This window comes from Pseudopodoces humilis, chromosome 13 (assembly GCF_049639895.1).
Source record: "Pseudopodoces humilis isolate 2021_Gansu_Grassland_sample_001 chromosome 13, ASM4963989v1, whole genome shotgun sequence".
Taxonomy (NCBI): Eukaryota; Metazoa; Chordata; class Aves; order Passeriformes; family Paridae; genus Pseudopodoces; species Pseudopodoces humilis.
The window spans coordinates 17,764,837-17,790,687 of NC_142212.1; the positions used below are offsets into that span (position 1 = coordinate 17,764,837).

Below are 25,851 nucleotides of genomic sequence, written 5' to 3' on the forward strand. Positions count from 1 at the left end.
ACTAAGATTCTCTTGGTTGGGTTCTCAGGCTCTGCTCCTGTGGATCACTACTCAAAATAAAACCACAGGGAATTTTATCATTTGCTTCAATGAAAACACAGAGAAATGCTGGGACTTCTGAGACTCTTCGATTTTCACTAGAAGCAGTTTAAGTGGAGCCCTTTCTTTCCCAAATATGCATTAATCACGTTAAATGACTTCATATCAGGGCAGAAATGCTTTTCCTTATTTTTTAAGTGATCTTTTGTGTATCTTTTCACGGTTTAATAAGCCAGGTCCATCTAGAACACAGCCAGAAGTTTACAGGCCTCCCCTTTTAATGCCCCTCTGCCATTTCTGCAGTGTGACCCAGAGGGGGCCAGTCAATGGGATCTCTGAGTGAGGTACAAATGAGCCATAAATAACCATGAATTACTAATGACTGGGATTCAGCAAGTGTAATTACCCGTTTTCTCACATCCTCTGCTTTGTCCACCTCTGGCACTGCATCTCCAGTGTGGCTCCTTGGGAAATGCTCTTGTCCTTCCCACATGCACTTTTCCCAAGAGGCAAAACCTGTGTCTATGCGTTCCTCTAGCACAGCAAATTGCAGATTTTTGTGAATGACAACTTCGAAAAAGCTGTGTATTCTATATTAACGTTTAAAATAACACACAGTGAGAATGAACACATGAAAAAATTAAAACCCTTCTAGCTGGGGTGTGATGTTATGTGGATTCAAGTTGAATTTGAGTAGCGTAAGGAACAATTTTTGTACTGAATCAGATCAAAGGTCCCTGTAGAGCAGCACTTTTCTCCCACAAAAAAAGGGAATGGTCAAAGGCTAAGATTTGGAGGGGGCTTTCCCCTGCTGTGGCCTTTTGGCACTCAGAGTTTGGTAAGGCAATATTTAACACCATGCCTCAATTAAAATCAGAGTAGTACAAGTTTCTGGTGAACAGCCTAGCACATCAAATACTGCTGATATAATTTTAGCAACATATCAGACAACACGAGCATACAGCAAAAGCCAGTTCTGCCTCTGGAGACCTGCTCCAGGCAGTCAGACAAAAGGAACCTCGTACAGATGCGAAGATGAAACACAGAACAAATTAAATGATGTGCCTGAGGTGACAGCAGGGCACAGCACAACTGAAACCTCCCATCTCCCAGGCACTGTGCTCAAGACCATTCCAATTCCCAGCACCTGTTTTCACACTGTTGTTCACTGTTTGTAACTTTTAAGTCCATCTTCCCACTCTCTCCCTTCCTCCACCAATGGCTCAGTGGTGCAGGACGGCGAAAGAGCAATTTTGGACAGCTCTGAAGATCAGCTGTGATGAAGAGGGTTATTGAAGCTGGTTCCATGAAAAGATGGAGAGAACACCCAGTTCTGCTCTGTGGGAAGCCAGAGGCAGATCTCAGAGGGTTTCTCAGTGAAGTCCTGCTGCTTCAGGAGCTTTGGCACCTTGGGCCTCCCACCAGCAGAGCTGAAGTGGCTGGAGAACATGAACCTCAGAAGGGCTCGTGTAGGCAGGAGTCCCACCACCACCACCACCCTCCATGTGCCATGGCCATGGCTTCTCACAGTGTGACATTGATAAAAACACCTGCATTTTCCTCTGCTTTGGGCTAAAACCGGTGGCAGTTACACAGCTACATTGGGTCAGATGCAAGAGCTTCTGCTGAACGCTGAATTTAAAAATTCTTATCAGCTGTGATCTTCCAACATATGAATGATTGCTTTCTCTAAAATGATGGGCAGTTTCTATTTTGCAGGAATGTACAGGATGCTGGTTTGAAGTTGCAAAAAACCCTCTTGTTGCAATTCCATTTGAAGATTTTGTTATTATTTGGGATAATTTTGATATTTTAGTGCCCAGTTCCTGTGCTAGTGGACAGTATGTCCAACCACCTGTGTGTCCCTACCCAGTGCTCTGATTCTGACCATTTGTGTTTTGGATGGTGGCATCTGGCTTTTTGCCTAAAGATATTCCATTATTAATAGGAAGTTTTTCCTCAATTCTCACTGCTTAAATTAGTATTGTAATATTTCATGTTTATGTATATTTGATATTATTTATTCTGCCCCTCTCCTGTCAAATCCCTGACTTGTGACCAAGTTCCAAGGGGCCACTTAGATCTGCTCCCCTTGACCCACCAAATCTCTGCAAGGACCAGTCCCAGTGTTTCTGTGGCTGTAGAGTTGTCCTGTCCCAGTGAAAATGAAGCCTGACCTTTTGTTCCATTATTAATGAACACAAAACACATTTATTGAATCTGCACTTTTTCATTACTCCATATGTTTCCTTTTTTCCCAGCCCATGCCTGACATGTGACAGTAAAGCACAGAGTGATTGTCCCTGGTGCCTTCTCCCTTGTGACTTCTTGCCACCTGCTTCATAGCATTAAACAGATGTGTAAGTGTAAAGCATCACAAAACTCAGCCCTTCAATCATTCATCATTTAAAAAAAGAAAAATCCTAATAAATCCACTCTATGGCTGAGCATTTTATCTGCCCACTGTAAAGATGAAAGGCACTGTAGATTTTAGGAAGATTATTCAGCAGTGAGACATTTTGTGTGCAAAGTAGGTCAAATTATGCATTTATATCGCAGGTGACCATTAGGCATTTGTTTATTTCACATCAGATCTTGTTTATGTTCCTTTAATAGCCAAAATATTCCTCTAACTTTATAATAAAGAATATCTTCCAGAGAAATCCTAACAGAGGCATTGCATTATTCATCATCAAGTGAAGAGGAAAATTTCAATTGCCAGTTTCTGGTAAATGTCTAATTAGGAAAGGGGACTTGTGAGCCACAGACAGGCGCCACGATCATTAAAGGGCAGTTTTCTGAAGATTATGAGTCTCCAGTCTGTCAAGCAGAGTTTTTCTACAGCTGAACTAATTCTGCTGTAGAAAACCCCATCTAGAACAAAGCCCTTGGAATTAACATCTTGTTTAAGCAAACACATGCCTACTTTGAAGTAAGTGTGATAGGTTCACAACTGTTATTGAGGTCAAGTTTAATGGTAGTGAAGTGACAGAATCGAACTTCAGCACTAGTTTTAATTTCAGCTGCAGCACAGGCTGCACATACAGAGCACTTGAAGCCATACACTGTATTTCAAGTAGAGCAGTTCCCTATAATTGGCACCACCACTTTGGTCTGAACATGGAAAACTACTGAAATGTAGAGAAACTAATTCTCTGGCTGCCCAATTAAGTTTGAGGGTGTGAAAAGCATATGTACAGAGGCAATTATTTCTGTTTCCCAAATCTTACAGTTTTGATTAGTTTTTTTTTTTTTTTTTGAGCTGAATGTTTACTTTGGCAAGGCTCACTTTGGCCCTCCTTTAGGATAACACCATTGCTCAGTAGGTTTTAAGTCTAGTTAGACTGTTTCCTTGAATTAGGCTTTCTTTGTGATTGATTATTTTGGTCTCATTTTCTCAAGTCTGAACGTGCGAATGGAATTCTGATGGGGAAGGGCCCCTTGCTGGTGATTAGCTCAGTGCAGCAGGTTTGTGTGGGAGTTCTGCTGCACAACAGTGCCCTGCAAGCGATGCCACTGGAAGCTGCCAATGGAAAACAGCCTTGGCTTGTTCCTCATCACTGCTGACCCCTTGTTAGCACACAATTTGTCTCTGACCTCGGTGCTTATATAACCTCGGCCACAGAGCATCTCAGTCTGGTGTGAAACACAAATCCAGCTTGCCCACTATTGTTTTTCACCAACACTGTCACTTTTCCATGTCTCAGGGACGTGCCAGGCCAGGAGCACGAGTGAGGCTTTCAAGTTTCCGACAGGCTGAAAGATCATGGCAACAACTGTTTATTTATATATGAACTTTAGTATTTGTGAGGGGTGCCAGCTCAACAATCACAGAGAAGAATCTTCTGACCTCGGCTCAGCTGAGCCAAGGGCAGTGGCAACGTGAGCTTGTTTCCTGCCAGCCTGTCCTTACCATGGAGGGACAGCCTGGGCTCTGTGCTCCCTCACCTCAGGGTTTCTCAGCTGCAAGTGCCAGTTTTGATGGGCTCTTCTTATGGTATCTGCCAGCACTGGCTGAACTCCATCATCTTCAATCCCAGGGAACAGTTTTGAGCACTGCCCATGCAAGTTTAGAGTCATCTGTAATTTAAAATTCTATACTGACATCCTTGGAAATTCTTCCAGGGGAAGATGTCCCTGGCCATGGCAGTGGGGTTGGAATTACAGGATCCTTCAAGTCCCTTCCAAACCATTCTGTGACGCTGTGAGGATTCTATAAAACCCTGTGTCCATTTAGGAAATGATTTCACTGTGTGTTTACCTCCCATACTAGGGGCAATGTGTGCTTAGAGTGAAACAGGTACCCAGAAAGTTCCTTAAATTGCAGGCTTAAACCTTTTTTACTCTATTTTGCACACTCAAAAGCTCTGTCTCAGATGACCCATTTTTATCTAAGTTTCCTTCAATGGAGTTTACTTTTTGGTCCCTCACAAATTTTCATACAAAGGGAAAAGCCCTTATTTCTGTTCTTGTTTATGTAGAGTTGACATTGAGGAAAACACATCAGGAACCTGGTGTTAAACACCCTCTTGATTTTTTTTTTTTTTGCTTCCCCCTTCTCCCTCCATTTTCACAACTTTTAGTATCTTCTGAAGAAGATTTCCATTTAACCAGACACCCAAAAATCTAATAGCACATATTACTTCATTTAATTTGCTGTATTCAGCTGGGAAGTAAAGCCTGGGCTACATCTAGGATGGGATATGCACCCCAGTGCTGCCACACACCCGTGGTGACACTGCTCTTCATCAAGGCTCCAAGCTGCCACAGTCCCCTTTGTATTTGTAGCACAAAGCATTGATATGCACAGCTACAACAGGCTCTAATGACGAGGTGTCTTAATTTGGTTTTTATTATGTGATTAAAGGTACAATAAGGTAAGTGCTCAACAAGAGGGAAGACCATTGTTCTGCATCATTAAGCTCACAGCAGCCCAAAAAGAAACTGTGGGCAATGTGCCAAAGCCCTTAATGAAGAGGATCTCTTTGAATTATCTATGGATGAGGAAGGGATAAAGCCTGAGCCCTGGTATATTTGATCCTCTTTGAGCTCACTGTTAGAGGACTTACAGAGCCAGCCATACTGGACCTTCTGGAATTGTAATTCACAGAAGCATTAATTTCCCAGCCACACTAAAGCTCTTGGCCTGATAGAAAAAGTGCAGTTATGCACTATTATTAATTCCTTCAAGTGTTTTCTGAATTCCTACATCTTGGAGTCATGAACTTTTAAAATATAAGGCTAAGGAGCTTTATTTGTAACGATGCTCAATATTCCCTAAAATTGAGTTATGCAAATTTTGTCTAATTCAGATTTCTTAAATAGCAATGCCTTCTTATCACATGATATTAGGTTGTTATGTCACATGGATGACACAAAAAACACTGAAAGAGACATTTTCTACTGTTGGCAGACTTTGAAACTTTTATCTTCTATATTCTGTAATAAATGGCAGTGATCCTTCATCTCCCTCACCATTAAATTGCCCTGGTGTGTAGGTTACATGAGGACGTATTTTTATAGTTGTAGTGACATATAATTATCTGGATGTGCTCCATAAGCTATAGAATTCCCTCCCTCCTATCTTGCAAAAGAGAGAAATCAAAGTAGACCCCTGTTAAAATAATTTTGCACAGTTATTTATATTCTAGAGTAATCAGGGATTATAGTCTTAAATAATTCAGGTTTTACTATGTTAGAAATCCCAGTTTTACAGGATTACATGCACCTTTCACTTCTGTGGAAACTGGGGGTATTCCAACAGTGTTTCCCAAAAGACTTCCATATTTAATGAGGAGCACTGGGCACTCACACACTGCTGAAACCAGGCTGCAGCACTTTGCAGGTTGATAGAATTCTAAAACCAAACTCCTGCCAGGGATCCGCACCTGCAGCTGGCACTGGATAGTTCAGTCATCTCAGATATCAGCAGGAACTGTTCCTGGGACTGATTTCAGGACATGTATTTAAAGAATGCTGTCCTGCATCTGTTGGGAGATGTCAGTAAGTTGCAAAGGTTCTGTGCCACCTTCCCTTCACAACAAAAATTGAGCAAGCTTCCTGAGCAATCACAGCGTTTGTGATCAGCTGCTGTCTCAGTCTGTCCTGCTTGCTGTGCTCCTGAATGTGACTCACTGACAGTCCCCAAACCCAGACTGCCCAAAAACGTGGCAGAATAAGGAATTATTCCCACTGCCACTGCTGTATCTGAGCAGCACACAAAGCACACCTGGCCCCAGGTGTGCTGCTGCAGGCAGCATCTGCAACTGCTTCTCACTTCAGAACACTGTCCCAAAAATCTGACTACCTCCCCCTAAAATTCCTCTCCCCCCATCACATGCACAGCAGCTTAGCAAGTGGAAGCGTGCTGGTATAAATAGAAATGACAGTCAACATGTCTTTCTATTTGCTCCCACAGGTTTTTTTTTTTATTCTGTAAAGCGTCAGCGTCCTTTGGGTGAGCGAGCGAGAATTAGATCACAACTACGTGGTTAAAATTTAATCACTTCCCTACTAGCCTAACATACAGACCACATCTTTTATTCACTTTGTTGTCAGTGACATCAGTATCTGGGATCAGCTGCAGGTGGGAAGGCAGCAGGACACGGGATTGCTGAGCAATTCCCTCTGCCGGCAGCACGGAGCAGCGCTGGGAATGTCACCCGGCAATTGTCACTTATCCTAAACCACCTCAGGAACGGCAAGGGGAGAAAAGTACAGCTCGAAGGATCTGGGTAGGGTCTGTCCATCCAGAATCTTTGTACAGACAACCCAATTCACCTTTCCAGTGTTGACTATGCCTGCATTTCCAGAGAGATCTGCAGGAATACATCCTGAAACACCTGGCCATCACTTTGCAGGGCTCCATCCTGCTGCCTCAGTCCAAACTGTAGACATGACAGAGTAAGGAATTTCAGAGGCACGCAGAAGGAAAAGCAGAAACAGGAAATAAAGTCTTAGTAATAGAGGTTGATGTGTTAATACATTCACAGTAAACTTCTCAGAAGGTGCATATGAGTAATTTGGTATCTAAAGATCTGTAGGGCAGTAGTTTTAATCTGTTTCTTAGCTGGTATTTTTGCACCTCACAAGAAGTAGGTACAAACTCCCCGTGACAGGCACAGACCAGGCTGAGCAGCACTGCACACAAACAAGTGGCTCCAGGCACTTGTAAACAGGTACAAAACCTTCCTCGTGCATCTTTTCTACTTGTGCAAAGAGTGTGTGACCAAGCCATGATCCCTGACAAGAAACTTAACCTAATATACACTGGAGAAATGAACACAGTCTTATTTCATGATGAAAGTTTTGTGAGAAGTTTGATGAATAATAGCTACATTTAAATATCTGATGTTCTGCACATGTGAATGGGAAGATACAGGCTAAACCCATAAATCGTTATCACACAGATTTCAAACAAGGCAAACCCACTTTCATTTCCAGCTCCTGGCACTCCAACTTCCCTGCCCTTAACAGCGGCCACAAGCCTAAAAGAGAACGAAAATCTAATTCTTTACCTGACAAACTTCATACAGTAACTTGTACTGCTCTTCTGGCTTCTGCAGAGTGCACAAACTGCATCCCATGTTTAAATTCAAGCGGCAGAGTGGCTCTTCCTTATTCCCGCAAGCAGCCAGAGCGATGCCTGTGGCCAGCACGCATCCAGGTGGGGCTGGGAGCCTCAGGTGGGGCTGGGAGCCTCAGGTGGGGCAGGTGAGGAGGCTGAAGGCAGCAGGGAGAGCTGTACCAGGGAGAACTATACCAGGGAAAGCTGTACCGAGGAGCTGTGCCCGTCCCCGCTCGCAGCTCCCTCCCTCTGCCTGTGCCGGAGCCCAGGCACGGCTATATACCGCCACTCATGCATATTAATCAGCCCTCATTGACTATTCATAACTACCATACACAAGCTATAATTGCCAGCTATGACAGCTGAAATTTCTCTAATTAACAGGCGAGTGCTTCAGTAGCAGGCATAATAAAGGACACTAACAATTTTGTAAACCGTTTTGTAGCAATTACAAATAAACACGACTGCGTTTTTTACTACGGTCCCTCAGGATAATTCCTCCCGCATTTCGGCAGGCTGGAAGCAGGGTTTAAACGTAAGGCACAACGAAATGAATGTCACGGTACGGAACTCAGCTCTGCTGAAGTTGAATATGCTCAGTAGCATTTATTTCCCTCCTGGACTGTGGTGCTATTTGAGAGGCTGTTTTACAGCAGCAGCTGACTGAACTGGGTGTTTAACAGGCACAGCAGAGAAAGGCATCTCTGTCCCTGAAAGCCTCCACAGCCTTAGGACCAAAGAAGATCTATGTGAATGTATGTGGATTTAGGGGAAAAAAAAAAACCCAACAAAAAGAGCATCTTTTATTAATATAGATTAGCTTTAGATTAATATGTATTCCAAGTGAAAAATGGCCATTTATGCTATCAGCTCCCATTGTGTATGTGAGAGGTGTAAATGACAGGTTCACATATTATCTGTGATATTAAAAATATAAACTTTATGAGAGTATAAAAATATGCACAATAAAATCAGAATGGCATTTATGAGTACTCAGCATTTGAGCGCGTAGATCTGCATTAAACCTGTACCACAGATGTAAAGGGTAAGACAGCAGTGAACTGCCCAATGAGCTAGAAAAGTACTCGTAACTCATAGGCTTTATGGATATTTTCCAGGCTGTGAGAGGCACTACATTGCATTGGGAGTGTGGATTGACCACCATTTCCCCAGTTGTTTAAGCATTCAGAAGGGGGTGCATTTTCATAACCTCACTGCAACCCATTCTGCTGTAAAGAAGAGAAGAGGACAGAGCAGGCAGGAGTGAGACCAAGGGTGCCATTCCCACAGGCATTGCATGGAGAGCCTGGATGGATCCTGGGCCCTGCTTATCTAACTGGTTTTGACTAAACTCTGAGTTTCTGTGGATCACAGGGAAATGCTGTGCAAGGACCATCTTTTCTGTCCAAACTCTGTACCCAGGTGCTTGCTGTAGGGATCCTGTAGAATACTCAGCTCTTGCTCCAATGGCACCGACTCACAGTTTGCATTAAAATGTTCAGTTACTGCAATGCAGTTCATGCTTTAGTACAACTTTAGTAAACAGAGACTGACAAGAAGAGGTCCCTTGACTCTGAGGCTTTATTCTAGTAGCAAAATTTGCCTGCCTACAGAAAGAAACAAAGAACAGAAAGAAAGGAGACCTCGTTTCAGCGGTGTCCAGCAACAGGACAAGAGACAATGGGCACAAATTGAAACACAGGAAGTGCTAGCTGAATATAGATATAAAATAAAAATTAGAATTAAATTAAAAATTTCTATAGATAGGAAAAACTTCTTTCTTGTGAGGGTGGCAGAGTCCTGGAACAGCTGTCCAGAGATGCTGTGGAGTCTTCTTCTCTGGAGTTATTCAATACTCACCTGGACATCACCCTGTGCAAACCTGGATGACCTTGCTGTGGAAGGGTGTTGGACTGGATGATCTCCAGGGCTCCCTTCCAATCCCACCTGGGACTGAAAGCCCTGCCAAACACCCCAAAGCAAGCAGGAACTTTATCCTTGGGCTGTGACTGTGCTGCTTCCCTGTTGAGAGAACTGCTGCCATGGTGGCAGAAGTTGCAAGGCTGGAGCAAGGCAGAGGAGGCCTGGATGTTACTGCTGCCCTCAAGGAATATTTCATATCCCTGGGCAGATATGTCACTCACATAGTGCAGCTTTTTCAAAGCCAGTGACTGTGAATCTTGAACAACTGGAACATTCTTGCATGAGAGGACTATAGTTCCCTGAGACCCTGAGAAAAAGATGATGATGATAAGTGAATTAAATAAAAAAACCCTCAGACTCTATGGAAATTGTAAAAAAGTTTATGGCTTTGATTAGATAATTTTTTGGTAATGTAATTTGATTAAGCAACTTAAGGTAAAGCCTCCAAAAAATGTTGTCTGTGATTCTTCTTAAATGCAATTAAGTTTCTTCTCAAATACTAGATGCCATTTAAATAAATGTTAGTGTTCAGTTCAGGTGGCTGAGGTCAGTCAGGAATTATTTTTTTTAGGAATAGCATGCAGCTGGATCTGCTTAGAAATAAACCAGAAACATGCGGGATATTTAATTTCCAGTTTCAACGGAAACACACCTATTTGTTATTTCCCTATAGCAACGTGATAGACTGCAGGAGATAATGTTTCATCTGATTCAGAGAGATAATCCCCAAGTCAGGCCAGGAGAATAAACCCAGCAGAAGACTTGTTTTGATGTGTGAGTGGAGGGTCCCATAAATGTGATGTTTGGGATTCTCCAGCTGCCACAGCCCCAGCAGCAGAGAGCTCAGCCTGGTAAATGAGCTGCTCCTGGAGCCAGGCCAGTGCCCATCTCACTGGAGATGTTTCCATTATTGAAATATAACTTGTATCTCATCTATTCATCTCACAGGCAAAAAATGGCAGCACTGCCTCGGGTCAATATGGACTGATTTTCACAGCTCTTTGCCAAACTTTAAACATTTGGGCTGTAAACTTGTGTTCTGGGCTTTGTCCAGTGCTGATTTCTGCCTTTAATGGTACACTTGAGCTGAAGTTTCAGTCATTTCCAAGAGTAAGATTACAGGGAGAAAAAAAAAAAAAAAGTTTGTCTATGTTCTGAAATTCTGGATACTTTCTTTAGGAGGGTTTTAGTATCAACAAAATTTGAAACAAGAATTTGAAGTTTGGCACCAGGATGGTTTGCCTTGTCCCTGTGAAATCTGCTAAATTTGGTCAGCTCCTCCTAAGCTGTTGCAATTTTTGTGTTCTCAGCACAAAGTTGGTACAAGCTTCCAGTTTAATTCCTGTGAGACTTTAAATGAGCTCAGTGAGTGATGCCAGGTCTGGGCAGGCCAGCTCCTTTCCTGGTGGCTCTTTGTGAGGAGGGAGGACGGGTACCAGGAACAAAGGGATGCTCCCTGTGCTCCTCTCTGCTGGACCCACCCAGGCAGGGAGAGCTGGATGTTAATTATGGGATTTGTTTTATAACATATTGACCTCACAGGACCCCTCCTCACCACCTGCTGTACCTGGGGCAGGTAAACCCAGGCTTCCCTCGGCGTGCCCGGATCAGGCAGCTCCTTATGGGATCTGTGGTGGGCGCTAAGGACGGGTCATGTGTGGTCTGGCCAGGACCACAGATAATGAGCTGAACCAAATGGACGGCGGTGGAGGGTTTACATCACGTGTAATGGCAATGTTCGAGTGGTCCCAGCTGAATCCGAGCAAGCCAGGCTGAATGGGAAGTCAGCGAGCCAGCTGACTGGGAACAATAGGAAATAGCCTTTGAATACACGAGGTGCCAGCAAGAGCTTTCATTAGCATTTATCTAGATTACTCACTGCCTGCCTGCCTGCGTGTGACCGCGGCTGCAAAATCCCCTTCACCACAATACCTGGCTCCCACTATCAGACATTTGCTTTTGTGTCCAAAAGCTAATTCCCAGGGAACAGAAGAAGGTGGGAAGCAGCCAGACTGCCACCACAAAGGGGAGGGTGCTGCTCTTGTCCCCGGGCAGCTGGAGGTCCTGGACAGACAAGGAGGGAACGCTGCCACAGACCACGGGCTGGTTTTGCTCTTTGCACGTGTCATAGTTTCAATTTGAGATCTCTCAGCTTGCAACTACAAACTTCATATAAATTTTGCTGTTTAAATGTTTGATTTATTCCCTGGTTTAAGCCTGCCAGGTGCTGGCAGGTAGGGGGAATCCGCAGGAGACTGATGCACTTCAGGTGTCCTGCCTGTCTGCACGGGATGGTGAATCAGAATAAAGAGGGAAATGAAGCACTCATGAGGGACCTGCGCCCTGGAGAGGATCATTATTAGGGAACTCAAAGGCTAAAAAGCACTCTCTGCCAGCTTTTCAAGGGTAGGGCCTGGCGCTGGCAAGGGTTGGCTCTTGGACAGCAGTTCCCACCAGCAAGAATAAACTCGTGTCCTTTGTGTGAGGAGCAGATGGCACACAGCTCCTGCTCAGAGCTGGCCACACACCAAACCCAGCTCGGGGCTGGGAGCTCCTAATGCTGGAGTGGCTGCCTGCGATATCAGTGATGGCTTGGCATTGTTTATTTTGTTTCTTTAAATGCAAGTTGGCTTTCCTACTCCGCAGTAACTATTTAACATTGTATTTCTGTACATATGCTTAGCAAGCTCTGTTTAAACAAGTGATTCCTATTTCAGCAGCGTGATTAGGGAAGCGTTTGCTTAATGTATCAATACTTTAATTACTTTTCTTGTTTTTACAAATATTTAAGACTTGTGAGAAACAAAAGCTAGGAAAAAGAACAGCTGTGGCTTTATAAATAATTCTTGCTTTGGTGTGTTAAATAAACAGAAGTCATGGAACTGTGCAGATTATGGTTAGCCAGAGTGGTGTGAAAGAGGGCTGTGTTACACAACCATACTTCAAAGTTAAGTATCTGGGATTTTTCAAAGTGTGAGAAGGTGTTTTTTAATTATAACCATTGGGTTACCTTTATTAAAGCTCGAGCGCCTCTGTTGGGAATGAGTTCTGTTTCCCTGTGTTTATTTGAAAATGTTCAATAATACAACCCACTGATATCTGTGAAGCATTGGCTTCTTAATAATACATGTAATTAGTGTAGATCTAATTTAAAAAAACCCTTCTGAAAAGTTCTTTGTTGAATATGTGAAAGCAAACCAGTATTTTCTATGGCATCGTGCAGGCACAATAATTAAATACATACTCTAAATATAACAGCAAAAAGATCTCAATTCTGGTGGGGTTTTTTTTTTGCATGTGGGCATAGCAATCTGCCTATGCATTGGAAGCTTCAAGACTGAGCCAAAATATTTAAACTAAAACATACCACAAGAGAGGATGTGAAAGCAAATGTAAAACTTTGGCTTTATTCCCATCAGTTAATGCCGAAGTCTTGAGATCCTTATTTGCTCCACTTAGCATCTCTGAAAGAGTTCCAATCCTCAGAAGTAACTTAAATGAAATGATACTTATTGTTAAACTGCTGAAGGAACTGTTCTGTCCTTGAAGCCCTTTAAAAGTCCTATATCTCTGTAATTTATGCCACTTGAGGAAAGCAGTGATGCTTCAGGAGCATCACAGCCCCATCCCTGCAAGCACTGCGGGGCCAGCAGATCCAGCACTGTTGTGTGTATTCAGTCTTCCATGAAGCACAACGATGAGGTCAGAATAGGGTAAATAACTGTTTAATATGCCACTGAGCCCTTGTGATGGGGAGAACCAGGAGAGCTGACCTATGGCCCAAGAAACTCCTCCTCCCCTGGGCTGCCTCTCTGGGTGTTGATTACGGCAGTGCCAAGAGGTCTCGGTCAAAGCTGAAGACAAAAGGTGATCCCTGAACCTGAGGATGTTCAGGCTGGGTTTACAGTGATGTTGCTGTGATGGAAGTGGGCAAAATGGGGTTTGAGCTGCCAGGGCCAGGGAATGAACTCATCAAAAGGGGGGGTGCTCTTTCACCTAAGCATAACCAGCTCCAAAATCACCATCTGCCAGCTGCGACACTTCCAGCCTAGCAATGCCCAGCTGAGGGAAGGACCTGGAGGCAGACCACACTCCTCATCCTTTAGCTCAAATCCCTCGTCCCTTTTCCATTCATGATACAATGGAAGCAGCCACTGTGAACCACAAAACCAAAAGTACGGAAGGCTGGCAAGGAAATGAGAAAATCTGATTATAGGCTGGATTTGTGTTCTAAAAGCTTCTTCCCTGTTAGCTGAAACCTCAGCTTCCTCACAAAAAAGCATCTTTGATTTCCTGGTTTTGATGCTGCAACAGCCAAACTAATCTCTGTAATTTTTCATGGGTTATTTAACTGGACAGCTTCTGTTTAAGAAGAATGACAAATTTAAGCTAGCAGAAATTATCACTTTTTACATGGTAAAAGTGCTGTGGTTATTGTTAGCAGTTATGAGAATATACAATAGCAAATTAGGAAGATTTAAAAGAAGAAATTGTACAATGAAAGTACACGAGTGTGGAGTCAAATGTTAGTTCTACACGTGTGTTTGTGAGGTCCCCAGGCTCTCAAATCTGAAATTACTTACAAAGCATCAATCCCCGTTTTGATTTTGCTGTGAAATATCACTTTAGAGAGACAGTGCTGGTAAGCACAGGCTGCTCTGAGTGATGGTTATTTCAAAATAAGAACGTTTTCTGTAAAAGTGATAATACACTTTTAATAATCTCAGAGCACACCGAACTATTTGGTGGACTTGAATGCTGCATAAAAACTATTGACATAGCACTTCATCTTTAAAACTGATAGACACGTGCCCCCAAAGCTAATAAAGTTCATTCTAATACAAACGAGGAAGTAAAATAGTATATCATAGCCTGTGATAGCTTTGGCTCCTGATCATATAACTGTAGCCCAGGGACAAAGAAAATTGAAGTGATTTAGAAAGGTACCCAGTAGGATGTATCTGATATTAGGCAGTTTGCTGAAGCAAAACAGTAAAGCCAGAGAGATACAAAGGTGTAAAATCCATTTGACTGTGTCCAAGTGCTTCTGCTCTCTGACCTTAATGTCTCCAGATGAACTCCCCTTAGGGTCAGCTGAATAATGCTTAATAACCTATGGCCAGAAACTGCCAAGACCTGCTAAGGATCACAGTCTTCACTTTTGTGCTTTAGCTACTGTATTCATATTAAGAATTTTAAGCCATTTCTTTTTGAAAAGATATTATCTCTCACTTCTCAGTTTTTACTGCTCCACATTTAATATGAAGCAGAGCAAAACAGGAATGCCATCAATGGTTCATTAGGTTTTATATTAACCACCCAATGAAAAGAATATGTGGGAATATTAAGTATTAATGGTAAATGGCAGTCAGAATGAAAGGGCTTGCTTATATGTTTGCCTTTGTTTTCATTTCTAGGTTCAGGTGGACAATGAGGGGTTTGATTGCTAATTCTCAGCTAGAGCTCCTATGCAGGGAAGACCCAGGAGACGAGCAGACCTTCAATGAGACGGGATTCGAATCTTTTAGGAACAAAGGAAATGTAAGTGTTCATTTCTGTCTTTGAAGTTGGGAAAGATGTGTTTTCACTGAAGGAGATTGGCATTAGCTCCAGAGCTGGTGTGTGTGATTAATTCCACTGTGGGCCCTCAGAGGGGACAGCTGGGACTTTGCTGGGGACGTGAGGCTGCAGCAAAAGCACAGCAACAGCAGATCAGGTGTGTGGGGTGAGAGCAGATCAGGTGTGTGGGGTGAGAGCAGATCAGGTGTGTGGGGTGAGAGCAGATCTGGTGTGTGGGGTGAGAGCAGATCTGGTGTGTGGGGTGAGAGCAGATCTGGTGTGTGGGGTGAGAGCAGATCTGGTGTGTGGGGTGAGAGCAGATCAGGTGTGTGGGGTGAGATGGAAATGGGGACCCTGGCTGGCTGCAATCCCAGAGCCAGGCTGTGTCTGTGCTGGGAACTCACCTGAGCTCTCCCAGCACCACCTATCTTGAAACTACAGGAGGATACAAAAGGTGGCTCAGGTCCTACCCAGTGCAGATGTCCATTGTTTAGCTCATGAAATGCACCAACAATACACAGCAATATTTGCTTCCCATTTATCCTCTTTGCAATGTAATCTCACCAGCCTATGGAATTGCAGCGATGCTGGTCCATGTCTCATTTCATTACAAAATCAATCCTATTGCAAAAACATTGACTGGATAAAAGACACTCTAAGTACCAATGAGTCTCTGACACAAGAAGGACACTTTTTATGCTTAACTTGTCTCATCTTGAACAAGGAATTCTGGTTCAATGAGGAAAGTCATAGAAGCATTTAGGCTGGAAAAGATCTTCGAGGTCATCAAGTCTGAGCATTAATCCCTGTTGGAGGGCACATAACTCCCAATTTTGTTCCTGCTCTGGGTCACATCACCTGGCTTTACCTTCAGTGGCAATGGAAGCGATTTCCACCTGTTATTAGCACTGTATTTCTGGGAAGCCCTGTGAATCAATGTTTACCTTAATGAAAGACATAAATTACCCACACTGGCTCCTGTATTGGCCAACTGCATGGAGTTATCCCCCAGCTGTACTTCCTCTGCCATTTCTTCCTTTGAAATACACATTCTGATAAGCAGTATTGATCAGGCAGAATTGAAATGAATATACAGATATAAATATTTGATAAAAGAAAAGGCACGGTATGCAGGGAATCATCACCCAGAAATGATCATTCCTATCAGAAGACACATTCACCCACTAATCTTGTCATTTCCAGCAAAGCCTCAGAGCTGCTGGTTTTCCCTCATCCAGAAACTGCATTCCAGTTTTCCTGCAGACTGATGTTTCTCTGCATGTCTCTGCAGAAACAAATGACCTTGATAAGAATTTTTGGGATGGAAGTTAGAATATAAATATTAATTAATGATATTATCTAGTAAGAGACCAAATAAGTGGTGGTGTTTCTTTCAAAGTTGTATTATGTGTCCAGAATTTTCATCCTGGTGGCTGACTGCAGCATGAGCATGGGATGAAGAACTTGAAAGTCTGTGTGATTTATGGTGTGACTGTATTTACTTTAAATATTTTTATGGCTTGGGTTGCAGTTTGATTGTTTTGGGGTATCAGGTATAGATGGGAAATAAGATTTCAATGACATTTCTTATCCCCTGCCTATCTTTGTTCTCCTCTGTTGTTTCCCCAAACAAGAGGCTTCTGCAGAGTGCTGGACTTCCTTTTCAAATTATTTGTGTCTGTTCTGACCCTGATAATGACAGAAAACTCAGAGTCTGTTTAGGACACAAATGTACTGGACTGCACATACACATCTAGAGACACAATCACATGGATGGGGGGAAGAGACTCTGGATTTCTGAGAAATACACCTATGAAAACATTAATTAAATCACAGATGAAGCCCAGATGATGGGGCTGCCTACTTAAAACACTACATTGGTTGCCAGTATGATGATCAACATAATTTTCTGCACTATTTAATTTTTTTTTCCTGTTTCTTGGCTGTAGTTAGAAGGTTATAAACTGCCAGGCATGTATTCCTAAGTCTTTGAAATTCTAGTTGCTCTCTGCTTTCTTTGAGTTTCATGTTCTTAGAGCAGGAGAGAAATCACAATAATTACAGCTTAAAATAGTCTCATTTCATGGTGTGGCTAACAAGTGAAACTACAAGTAATGATGTAATCTAACATGTCAAAAAAGAAAATGAAAAGAGGAGACAGAAGGCAGGACGGAGCCAAGGGATGCGATGTGCCATGTCATCTTCTAATTAACTAACTGATCCTTTAAACTGTCAAAATCAGCCAGGAACTCCATGGCCCAGTGTCTTATTAATATTCATACTGGGCCACGAGAAGCTCTGATTCCAGTCCCAGTGGTTATAGTTAAACATTAAAAAAAAAAAAAAAAAGCATAAAAAAAGAGCTTGGCTACCCAGGGCTGCAGGAGCATCACGAGGATGGGGAAGTGAAGGCAGGCCACCCTGCTCCCCAAGCCTCTGCTGGGGGAACCCTCCCAGGCTGCACATTGATTCCTGGATTATTAGGGAGGTTGTAAATTATAAAAAAAAACACCCCATGATTATTTTTCCTCTTGCTCCGAGCCGCCGCGTTGTTAATCACATTAAGCCCCACGTTGTCAAAGGAAAGAAAGATGAATGGAATGTTTTGCACGACAAGCCCATTTTTAATTTTTGCCCACACCAAAGGAATATGCAGTTAATAAACCCTGGTTGTTTGGAGGAACGGGGGAATTCGTTTTGCCATGTAGGATGCAATTCAGGATTGTTTTTGCAGAAATCTGGGGCCCGCAAGAAAAATAATCTTCCATAATCTTCTTATAATGCAATTATTCTCTTACATTTCAGCCTGCCAGTCTCTTCCTACTCCCACTAAGCAGTTTCCTGAACCTTGAAGTCTAAGGGAGCAGCTGACATTTGGTTTCTCCATTCATTTTCTGTTTAATTCTTCATGGCAGGACAATGCTTTAAAAAAAATAATAAAAATCCTCTCTGCTCTGAATTACATGGACTATTTTGGGGCCCAGTCTGCCACAGACAGGGATGTGCCTGTGTGGAGTAGGAGAAGGGGATGAGGAGGTAATTCAGCACCTTCTGAAGTCAAAAGGAGTTTTGACATCAGCCTTTTACAATTAATTTGAAGCCCAGACTATTTTGAGGGCAGTTAATCCCGTTTTATACTTGCCATTTCTAGCTGTGCATGCCATAGCAGAAAGCAATATATTATGTAGCCCTTTATAGCAGCATGATCAGTAAAAGAGTAGCTGAGCTGTAAATCACATGCTGTACCTCTCAATGAAAAGTAATTAAATTGTTGCAATCTCATTAATTGATATCCTTTATTTAATTGATACACTAAAGGAAAAATATCTTGGTTTATCCCCTATTTCTTCTGCTCTTTTCCCTGCCCTTGCCAGTTTCCTCTGATATAACTTTTTGCAGTTTGACACAGCAGGTAGAGGGAATAAAGGCCATATTTTGCAGAGCCTGTGGGGGTCCCTGTTCCTGGGAATCAGCTGGGTGAGGATTGCAATTCCCTGGGAATTGCCCTCCCGATGCTCTGGGCTGACCCAGCACCTCCTGCATCCACCAGGACCATCCCAGCTGAAGGATTTTGGGTTCTCACCACAAAGCCCTCTCAGCCCTGGGTGACTGAAGCCCAGTTTTTGGCAGCTGAAGGAATTTTCCCTGGTTTTCCATTGGCTGTGGAGCCTGGCTGTGCTCCTGGAGCAATGTCAGAGTGTTCTGGGATAGACACCAGAGCTGGTGCTGCAGAGTTCTCATCTTCTTCCCTGGCTATGAACACACAAACCCTGGGGCAAGATCTGCACCAAAACATCCACATTGTGCCTAGAGAGAGCTGGGATTTGTCTGGGAGCTGCTCAGTGCTTTCTCACCCCCCCCCAAAAAAAAACTATCTTCAAGCAAAGCTATCAACCCAAATATTTAACATCACATATTTAACTCAGTTGTTTAAGCTCTATTATGGATAAAAGGCAGGCTCCATTAATGAAATAAAATAAAATTAAATACTCCAAAGTGTCTATCAGCTGGGTTAACATCAGGCACTGAACTGCCAGACCACAAATCTTGAAAATGTCTACGAGGAGCATATGTTATGGATCAAAGAACACACTGATTAATCCAGCAGAGACAAAAGTCTGTCACTTTGGTCATGGTGCCATGATACCACAGAAGACAGGACTAAGGAAGCACATGAATAGAAAACAAATGCCAATGAAAGAAAAGAGAGAAAAGGAGGTTACAATCTAAAATAACAGTCAAATGCTTACACCCATGGATGTAGTTCCTTAATGCAATTCCTATTTTTAAAAAAACTAAAGTTTTCAAGGTTTTGGGACAGATATGAATTTCTCTCTATTCCCCTGCTATCATTTTATTAATTAATATAATTTTATATTAATTCAAGCAGTCCATAATTTTTCTTGTGAAAGTTGTCTATGTGAGGCTGTCAATTGACACTGGTACCTCATGAGGGAACAGGAGCCTGGAATCACAGCAATGCATTCTGAGCTAGACTCTTTTTCTCCAGTAGTTTGTTGGTTTATTTTGCATTTCTGCCAAGCAGTTTAGCAGAACAGTGTCTTGTTCACATGTAGTGTTACTGCAGTCCTTCAACTGAAGTGTTAAAGTAGAACACACTCTTCTTAAAATCTACTTGAAAGCAGAGAAAGACTTCTTATTTTTTAGTATTTTTAAGTATTTTTCCATTCAGTATCACAGGCATGAGCACATCCCCATATCTGATACTGCTTCCTTAAAGAATGCTTCAGAAAACCTTTCCCATAACTTACAAAGCAACACTTATTTCAAACACCTTCCATTTAGTTTCAGTGTTTGTTTGAAAGTGTTTCAAACACTTGCTTTCTCTGCAGTCATATCTTTTTCCTCATTGTAGCATTTACTCTTTAGTTAGAAAGGGGGAAAAAACAACTTAGGAAGATGAGACTTCCCTAAATTCAAGCTTTAATACTTGAAAGTATTATTGAATACTTGAAAATATTTCTTGTGCAGGAGGTAGCAAAGCCAATGGCCTGTGAGGATCCCCTGCTTGTAAACTGGGGGATCTGTACACAGATTACATTCAGGGCCACCTGATTTTCTGGTGAGAATGGGATTCCCAGCACCCTTTTTAGCTTCCAGAAGAGTCTGTGGCTGGGCTCTGCTGCAGGGCTCCCAGTCCTGGTGTCATTCAGTGGTTTTAATGCATCCCCTACCTTTTGACAAGGTGGCCCTTCACCATCATAATATCCTGTCCATGCATGTAGGATAAATTAATGTATAATGCATGAACTAGGTTTCTCAAAAGTAGTCTGTGAGGGAGCATATTAACCATAGATGTTTTGTCATTTTTCCATCTCATTTGGGCACAGATAAGCTGTCAGTGATCTCAGACGAGAGATATTTGTGTGTGAGCCTCTGTGCATATTTTGTTGGCAGTAGCTCCTCATACCATGGTACCTAGCAAGCACATCAGGATTTCACCTGAATTTCACCTGATTTTATTGCAAAGTGATGCCATGGGTTTTCTGAAGGAATAACCATGGCTGTATCCAGGGGATTCCTTTAACAAGGTTGTATTTGCTCTCAGCTTGTTTTTCTGCCTAATTTAAAAGACAGCTGTCACAGCTATCTGCTGTCCTGCCTCAAACCTGGACAGTGTGAAAGAAACCTGACATTTGCACAGTGCTAAAGAACCCCCACACTGGGCCCAGCCCTCTCCATGAGCCTTCCTGACCCCATCCCCAGCAGCCAGGCTGGGATACACGGAAAAACAACAGTGACAACTCATCACATCACGTTACACTGCCAGAATGAGCAGCCTTCCCTCAGAGAAAGAGTTAAAGTTAATTGCATGGTAAAGACCATGAGATCAGAATCCTGGGACTCAGGAACTGATTTATGCACTGCAAATGTGTATATCCTTTGCAGAAAAGGCCATTTCCTGTTTAAAAATGTAAAAATACTTGATTAAACTCTGCGGTTCCCAAACCAAACACATTACACTCTTTAGTCCATTAAAACTCTGAGAGCCCGTTACTTATCGTGCTGTGATGGATTGATTGTAGTTAATCTCTCCTCCTTCTCAAGTTGTTTTCATTTCCTGCAGCCCTGTGCCCTCCCAGCACCAACACACCAGCTGATTATAAAAATCTATTGTCACTTGGACAATGTTTATGTGAAAACAGCTACATTTTATGAGTCATTATTATTTTTGTTATGATTGTCACAAACCCAGATGGAAGCTGGAGCGGGATGGCAATAAGGACACCTGAGCAGGCACCACTGAAAATTCTTATCTTCTACCATTAGATTAAGTCAGTGTCAGAAGGTCTGATACATTCAAATGATGCTGCACTATATTATTCTACAAAAAGCACATTTTAGCTGAAGCTAACGCAGAGTAAACATGTTTCTTAAAGGGGAAAAAAAAGTGGATCTTGACCTTTACTCTAATTGTCCAATAATAGTTTGCTATTTACCCAGAAACAAAGGTAAATATTGTTAGTAGACCAACCTTCCCTGAAGTATTAGAAATACCCAGGGGCAATGGTGCCGTCAGACCTTTTCTCTCTCACACCTACTCAGGGACTTTTTGTACAGCTGAGACTCTCTTAGAAGTGTTAATCAGGCTGGCTCAAGGAATTTATGAAACAGAAACTCTCACCAAGTTGGAGCACAGTGCAAAACCCTGGTGTACAATATTAGTGTCATAGATAATTAATTTCCTTAAAGATCAAGTTCAGGAATCTTTTTCTGTGGAGTTTCTGAGTCATTGCTCATTTCATGGTTTAGGGATCTGTTTATCCTGAGATTGGTGAACACATACAAGCTTCTTAAAGCTCTTTTCCAGGTCTGTGATTCTGATGATTTCCTTTCTCTCTGCCACCCACACATTTAAAAATATGAAGTGTACCACCAAAAAACCGCCCAAAAAAACCTAACAAAAAAACCCCAACTAAACTGCAGTATTCATAAGTTCATTGAATTTCAAAAGAATGGAGTAATTTTTCAAAACCTTTCTTGAAAAGGTGTAATACAGATAAATTCTGCTGTAGACTATTTTATATTGAGAAGGGAAACTTCCTGGTGTTTGTTTTCACTTAAAGAGTTCTTAGTAGTGTCCACCCTAATTTTCCTCATATCCCCTTGTATATGAATTCTATTGTGAACTTTCTCTAACAAACTTGGGAAAATGGTGACAGGGAGTTACAGACTTCATAACTCAAGGAACACTGAGGTTGGTGCTTTTTCATTTCTCTTCAGCACAGAGACCTAGCTAAAGCTCAGGATTTGCATTAGTGCTTTTTCAATTCAATGTGGTGATCAGGAGGCAGAACTAATGGGATGGCTCCTGAATTATTGCACGCAATCTGAATATGTGGTTCAGACATCAAGAACAGTAGTAAAGAAGAAGGGAAGAATTATTGTTCTTCCAACAAACACATGGCTTTTGAGTGGTGGGAGGCAAGAATTGCTGTTATAAAATATAATACAGCCAGAAAAGGTGTCATGTTGGGATTTTTAAATGCCTAACATCAATTTAATCAAAATGATGCCCCAATGGAAATGGGATTATTTTATCTGTTAACTTATCTCCAGGAATCTAAAAAGCTTTGACTCATCAGTCAGGTATAGTTAATGTTACACCTTTCAGTTCTTCAGCAAGTCATTTTTCAGATCAGTCTGACTGTGTGGTTGCTGGAGAAAGTGAACCAACAGGAAAATATGGTGTGAATTTTTTCCTGCTGCTCTGGATATAGCCTTTTGGTTGCTCTGGTAATTACTTGTATCAGACCACAGGACTTGGGTGATTAGCCTGCAAACTTTGCTCTGACCTGGAAGAGAAAAGATTAATCTTTTTAATCTTTCTAACTGTCACAGCACAACTGGCATTGTGCTCTTGGTCAGGGGGGTAATTTCTTAAGTCTCATGTTTGGGGTTAAAGTCTTGCTCTTGAGTTGCAATATGTGACTAGGGTTTAAGTAACTGTTATGTGTGATTAAGAGTAATTCTGAGCAATTAAAGAAAACAGTTCATTTGTGGCAGGTGGCAGAAAGCTAAAGAAGATAATTACTCTTTTTAGCCATCTGTGTTAAGTGCCATTAGCAGAATTAAACTGGGATTCACCACTTTGAAATTTGAGGCAAAGTTCTTTTCCCTTAACTACATAATGTAATATTGTCTGAAGTCTAATTACAAAAAAAAGGAGTAATTTCACCCTGCTTGCCATGAGGTGCCTATTTGTTAATTTTGTTTAAAATGTTGGCACTCCAGGATATGATAAATTGGACAACTGCTTGTACTAAATGTCTTTGAATTATAAAGAAGTTCATCTTGGAGTGAGTTTATCCTGAAAAGCCCTGATCTGCAGTGATGAACTTCTGCTGAAAAGAAGAAACATTTCTGTCCTTCTGTCAGGTGTCTGAAATACCCCACTGCCCTTCCCAGGTCTGCTGAGGATCTGAGCACTTGCAGCGCTGCTGGCAGCCCTGTGCAGGGATCAGGCAGTTCCAGGAACATGGATATGTGGAAAATGCACATCACCAAAGCAAAAAAGAGAGCAGGGGAAACCTTTCCTGGAGGAATGAACACGCAGTGTAGGAATTCCTGCCTCCTGGAAGCTTGCAGGGACAACAAACCAGTCCTTTTTCTCTCCAGCAGTGTGATGATAGCACCAGGCACTGCTGGAAATGAAAAGTGCAATTCTGGAAAAGGAGGAATCTCTGAAAGTCTGAATTTTTTTCCAATTTCTCTGTTTTCTGGTAATTATAAGGAGGCTGAGTTTCATGACTATAGGACCTGGCTCATACCTTCTGGTATTTATCAGTTGTGTCTGCTCTGTACTTCCACTTTGGGTATTAGGATCCATGTCACACTGTAACCACACACAGACACAGTCTTATTCACTGTATTAAGGTTACTCAGGAAAAATTGCAAATTTTTCCAAATACTAATGGAGCTTTTGATTATAGAAGTACTTGGGCTTGGGATTTTTTACAGGAAACTTTAATTACCGGTAGGAGTTTTCATGTTCACAGGATGATCCCAGCTAATTAATGAATCTTTCTTACTGATTAATACCAACTACATTTCATTTAAAAATGGCTGGATTAGGTTAAGGGAATTTTATCAGACTTTAATGACTATAATGACCAATTATAAATGTAAGGGTATATTAGGATTCCTCTCTTGTGTGAAACACTTTACAACAGCATTTCTCATAACCTGAAGTGCTGTTTATTGGCAGTACTTGTGTAATTCTGTGCCAAAATTAGTCTTGAGCAAGGACAGGATCAGGACACCTACAAGGACACCACAACAGGGCTGGATTCAGAAGGTGCTGCTCTCTGAAGGCAGCACAGGACAGGGATTTGAGATGGTCTTGAAATAAGGAGGAGGGTCACAACCTGAACCTCAGTGATGTAACAGATGTATAAGGAATGAAGGACTGAGGATGGGATCCCCAAAACCCTTTTTATCTCCTAAGAGCACTAAGAGAAAGCATCAGGGGTTCCTGATAGAGCAACATCTCCAGCTCTGCCAGACATTTTGATCTTTCCCTTTTTCAGCAGGTTTGATATGAAGAGAGTTTGGGGTGTTTTGTGTTGGCAAACTTGGCTTAACAAAGCTGCTTTTTGTTGTCAATAAATACTACATTTCTCTTAGCATAGTGTTAAAATGGAAATGTAGATACAGACAGCCAGAGCCACACAAGATTCCTTCAGACATCCAAGCACCTGGCAGGTGGGATGCAGGGCTCAGGAGGACCTGCAGTATCTGGAGGCCAGTCCTCACATTCCACAGTGCCTAAAATGCCACTGAACTTGGATGTTGAGGCAGCAAAATCCCAGTTCTGGCATGGTATGAATGCAACTGCCAAGCTGATCAGGCTGTTGGAACAAGCTAAGTTGTAGCTACATCCAGATGAATTAAATACACATTTACTCAGATTAGATGTTATTCTGTATAAGGTTTCTCACTCTGTTTATTGTGCTTTGGTCTGTAAGTCATTGCATTGTTCCTTTAGCTGGTGAGATGTCTTTGTTTGAAATAAAAACAATGTTTGCTATGGAGGCAATATAAGCATGTTGAATTCTAATGAGTAGGTTTATGTTAAATACACAGGACAGTTATTCAAATCTCCTCACCAGACATACTGGGAGTGATGTTGCTAAGCCAGCTCTGCTGTGGAGCTGTGTGTCCTTCCCAGATACTTCTCCCTTCATTATTTCCTTCCTGAGCTGTGTTCTGGGACCGTACAAAAGAAAGGAGTGGGAGGCAGAGATTGTGCAGGAGAACAAAAGCCCTTCAAATAACTCTTTTAGACACTTTTCACACTTTAATTGAATAAATTGTACAGAAAATCCTGTGTCTGTAGTATACAACACCCCAGGTGCTCTCAGCTACCATATCCACAGCTGCTTATATTCAAACTAGGTAATTTAATACTCTTTTATCTGTATATATTGTACAGTGTCTTTTAAAAGCAAATGGCTGTGAATTTTGACTTGGAACAAAGCAAACACCCTGTGAAGGGACACTGCCTCCCTCCTTGGATGCTGCTGTTCATCTCAGAGTATCTGAGTTATCGTTAAGAAAAGCCCTTTATGCTGATGCAAGAAGTCTGTTTTCAACCACTGCGTAATGTCACTAACATGACATCCATGCACAAAAAAATGTATGGCTCATGGCAGTTGGCAAATCAGCTCCTGCCTGGTGCTCCCCAAGGGGAGGGATTCATGCATGAGGCTGCCAAAAGAAGGGTCATGATTCAGTTTGGC

General features: G+C 42.2%; 1 protein-coding gene across 2 annotated transcripts in view; it reads right to left on the reverse strand.

Moving 5' to 3' along the window:
• PDZRN3 (PDZ domain containing ring finger 3) overlaps window positions 1–25,851 on the reverse strand; it is a 128,714-nt gene that overhangs the window by 21,365 nt on the left and 81,498 nt on the right. The window contains exon 1 of one of the 2 annotated variants that reach the window (XM_005521974.3): window positions 7,557–7,839. The exons of the other annotated variant lie outside the window; for it this stretch is intronic. Coding sequence (XP_005522031.2) covers window positions 7,557–7,625 — 69 coding nt within the window. The 5' untranslated portion in view covers window positions 7,626–7,839. Of the gene's footprint in view, window positions 1–7,556; window positions 7,840–25,851 lie in introns of those variants that run through there. 2 annotated transcript variants of the gene reach the window in all.